This window comes from Echiichthys vipera (genome assembly GCF_963691815.1).
Source record: "Echiichthys vipera genome assembly, chromosome: 12".
Taxonomy (NCBI): Eukaryota; Metazoa; Chordata; class Actinopteri; order Perciformes; family Trachinidae; genus Echiichthys; species Echiichthys vipera.
In genome coordinates, this window is record NC_139837.1 from 3,881,953 (window position 1) to 3,885,321 (window position 3,369).

General features: G+C 43.5%; 1 protein-coding gene across 6 annotated transcripts in view; it reads left to right on the forward strand.

Annotated features, from left to right (window-relative positions):
- Nucleotides 1-2,785, forward strand: part of LOC310955098 (CAP-Gly domain-containing linker protein 4) — a 36,662-nt gene extending 33,877 nt beyond the window's left edge. For 5 of the 6 annotated variants that reach the window (XM_083924848.1, XM_083924847.1, XM_083924844.1 and 2 more), the window contains one exon: nt 31-2,785. In XM_083924848.1, coding sequence (XP_083780974.1) covers nt 31-397 — 367 coding nt within the window. In that variant the 3' untranslated portion in view covers nt 398-2,785. The remainder of the gene's footprint in view (nt 1-30) is intronic. The other variant, XM_083924845.1, reaches the window with a different exon arrangement.
- The last annotated feature ends 584 nt before the right edge of the window (nt 2,786-3,369 follow it).

Below are 3,369 nucleotides of genomic sequence, written 5' to 3' on the forward strand. Positions count from 1 at the left end.
CTGCCACAATTTATCTGCCAAAAAAAAAAGAAGTCGATCCAACCCTAACCGTCAGCGCTGGAGCAACCTCAGCAGTGGCATCGGCAGTGTTCCAGGGAGCACAGCAAGGACCAGCCCCTCGCCCAGCTCTGATGGACAGGTCTGCCTCCACGTGGGCATGCAGGTCCTGCTCAACAGCGCCAATGACATGGCATTCATCCGTTACCTGGGCACGGCGGACTTTGCCCCGGGCCTTTGGCTAGGTCTGGAGCTCCGAAGCCCCAAGGGCAAGAACGATGGCTCGGTGGGCGGCCGCCATTACTTCACCTGTCGACCCGGCCACGGTGTGCTGGTGCGTCCCAGCCGCGTCACGTACCGTGGCATCAATGGTTCACGCTTGGTGAATGAAAGCAGCTAGGACTGTAAGAACTCCAGTGGAGTGGGTTTGAAAGAGGCTTTGAGATGTTTCGACTCTCTGTTTATGATCCATTCAGAGCAAAAGTTTTAAGTTTAAACTTCGTCTTCTTTGTGCATTATTTCCCATTCATATAGTTTATCCTCTGGACTCTTCCAGAAGCGATGGAATCACCTTTTAATAGTTCAAAATGAAAGAACTAGATTTAGTTTTTGGGAAAGTATAGGCGGCAAACAAAGCACTTTATAAAAGCAACTTTAAATTCTTATTAGAATGTGTCTCTGCGGGATACAGGGGGAAAGTCTTAGTAAGACATAAAAAAACCACTGCACTACTTTGAATCTTATTGCACCGAGACCCAAAATCAGTATGAGCGATCAGAACAAGATACACTGGATGGTATGGATGTTAAAAAAAAGTATTTCTTATACCCCGGAGCTAACGTTGATCATATCCAGTAGAGATTTTTATCAGATCATCTTGGTGGTAACACAGTCTACTGTCTAACCAAAAGTGTGCATGTGTTTGTGGTTCAGTGCGCGTCTGCGTCTGCGTCTGCGTGTGTGTTTTAATTAAGAGCACTTTGAAACAAAAGATAGATTGATTATTTTGCAGGGGTTGTCATATGACTCACAGCTAATTGATGAAAATTGAGTCAAAAGGGGTTTTTCACTTTATAAACGTGAATTAAACCGTATTTAATTAAGCCGAGGCCTCTATCAACCTCCATCAGAACAACTGCATCAACACAAGTCATTTCCTTCTGCATACATCAGTCTCTGCCACAGACTGTCCATTAACCCCACACAGACAACTGGGCAAATCAAATCAATCAATCAGCTGCATATCCTTCGGCCATGGCTCTGTTATCATCTCTGAGGCAGTGATTTATTGTGGTACACAGTGTATTCAATAATACCAGATTAAAGATTCCCTTGTTACATTTACTTTTGGGAACATATTTAATAATTGAAAGCCTGATGATAAATCTAACTGGTGTCGGGGTTAAGGGTTCAAACCTCTTTCCTTCTGACCAAATATCTTTTGCACGCGTGTAATATCAGACCTGACAGCATCTCAGCACAGTATCATATCGTTATATTTGTTGATGACACCGAGAGGAGAGGATCGGAGCAGTTATGGCTTTATTATGGCGTCTTTCTCAGTGCTCAAGCTGTTTACAGAGTCCAGGTTCCCTTCATTCACACAGACGTACATGGTGGTGGTAATCTACGTAGTAGTCACAGCTGCCCTGGGGCCGACTGACGGAAGCGCGGCAGCTAATCAGCGCCTATGGCCCCTCTGACCCCTCCGACCCCTCCGACCACCTCCTCAAACATACAGCAGTCATACACATCCACAGTTGATGTGGCATAATAGTGTTTTTATTTCTTTTCGAACCAATTTAGCTCGGAAAGACCCATTGAGATCAATGATCTCTTTTACATGATCTGGCCAAGACAGCTGCTGAAAGGCTACTGACAACAGAAATACATGAACTTGTTGAAATCCTACGAAACCTTAGTTTTGAGTCATTGCAAATGTTATTCCAAGTGAGCGGAGCAGCGCCGATACAATATGAGCTTTCTTTCCCACTTCAGTCTGAACTGGAACAGACAACAAAACCACATCTTGTGATCTTCGGCTGTCACAGTCAGACTTCTGTGCGATCAAATTCCAAAAATATTTGAAGCAGCCTGACCCAGGATATGTGCAATCATCCAGAAGTTTCCAGAGTTTGCTAGTTGATTAGAGGCTTCTGGGCAGCTCGGCAGAGAACGGGCCGTTGTGCATGTGGAAAACAGGCCCACTATTCAGCAAAACCCCCATGTACCATCCAATTAAAGTGGTGTGTAGGCCACAACGACGAGGGACGTAGAATCCTCGATGGCCTCCTCTCATTGACCTGTCTTGTCAGGCGCCCTGTGAGTGAGAAGCAGTGGTGGTCAGAGCCCGAGGTCGTCTCAAATATCTGCTACAGATCCAACAAATGAAACGCATTTTTAAAACGCAGGCTTTCGGCATTCCTATTAAAACATTTTCATCAACACTTTCTTGTTTAAAAATAGCTCCTCATTTGCATTAAGGCCATCTCCGTGATTATTTCTGTGGCATTTCTTTCAAATCTCATCTTTAGATAAACACATACTTTGGTGTATCTTCAATCCCAATTATATTACAGCACGAGTGATTTCAAATTCCACTGACGGGTGTGGAGGTCTTTTAACGCCATGTTCTAGTGGGTAACAGATTGTTTTTTCACAAGATTCCAGATATGTACATTAGAAGTGTGAATGTGCGAGAAAGGGATTTGGTCTGATGCATTTACATGTTGTGGAAAATAACAGAATTTGTAAAAAAAGGAAAATAAAATATTCTATTCTAATTTGACTTGCTATCCCCACGACTCCCGCCTTCTCTGGCTCTGGGCCTTTATCGAGTGTGGTTGCACTGATGAAAAAAAAAAAAAAGGTTTGCTTGACTTTCTTGGACTGTTCATAAAGTGCAGAGGAGTGTTGCCTTCAGGGAACGAAAATGAAATAGCACAATCGCTTTGAATGGTTACACGTCTGTTCACTTACTATCTGATTCCACCGGGGCTCATCTCAGCCAAAGCTGAAAAAGCCTGCTGCTGTAGTGGCATTGTGTGCTCACTGCCAGCCTGGGCACACACATTCGAGTTGAGTGTGGGTGACATATTCTATTATGCCATGATGGTGGAATAAAGAAACATTTGAATGGTTTTTAAATGGTTTTCGAGGCTCGTTGTTGCTTATTTTTGTGGTCCAAACAGGAGAAACAAAACCAAAGGGAAGAATCTCGCAAAACAGTTTGGAAATGATTCAAAGAAGAAACGGACACAAAAATAGATAAAAATTCAAGATTAAAATGTATCTGCCTCGTTCCACATTGACCATATTTTGTAACACTGGTATCAAACAGAACTACCTCTAGCGCAAGAAAACTGGGGAGAA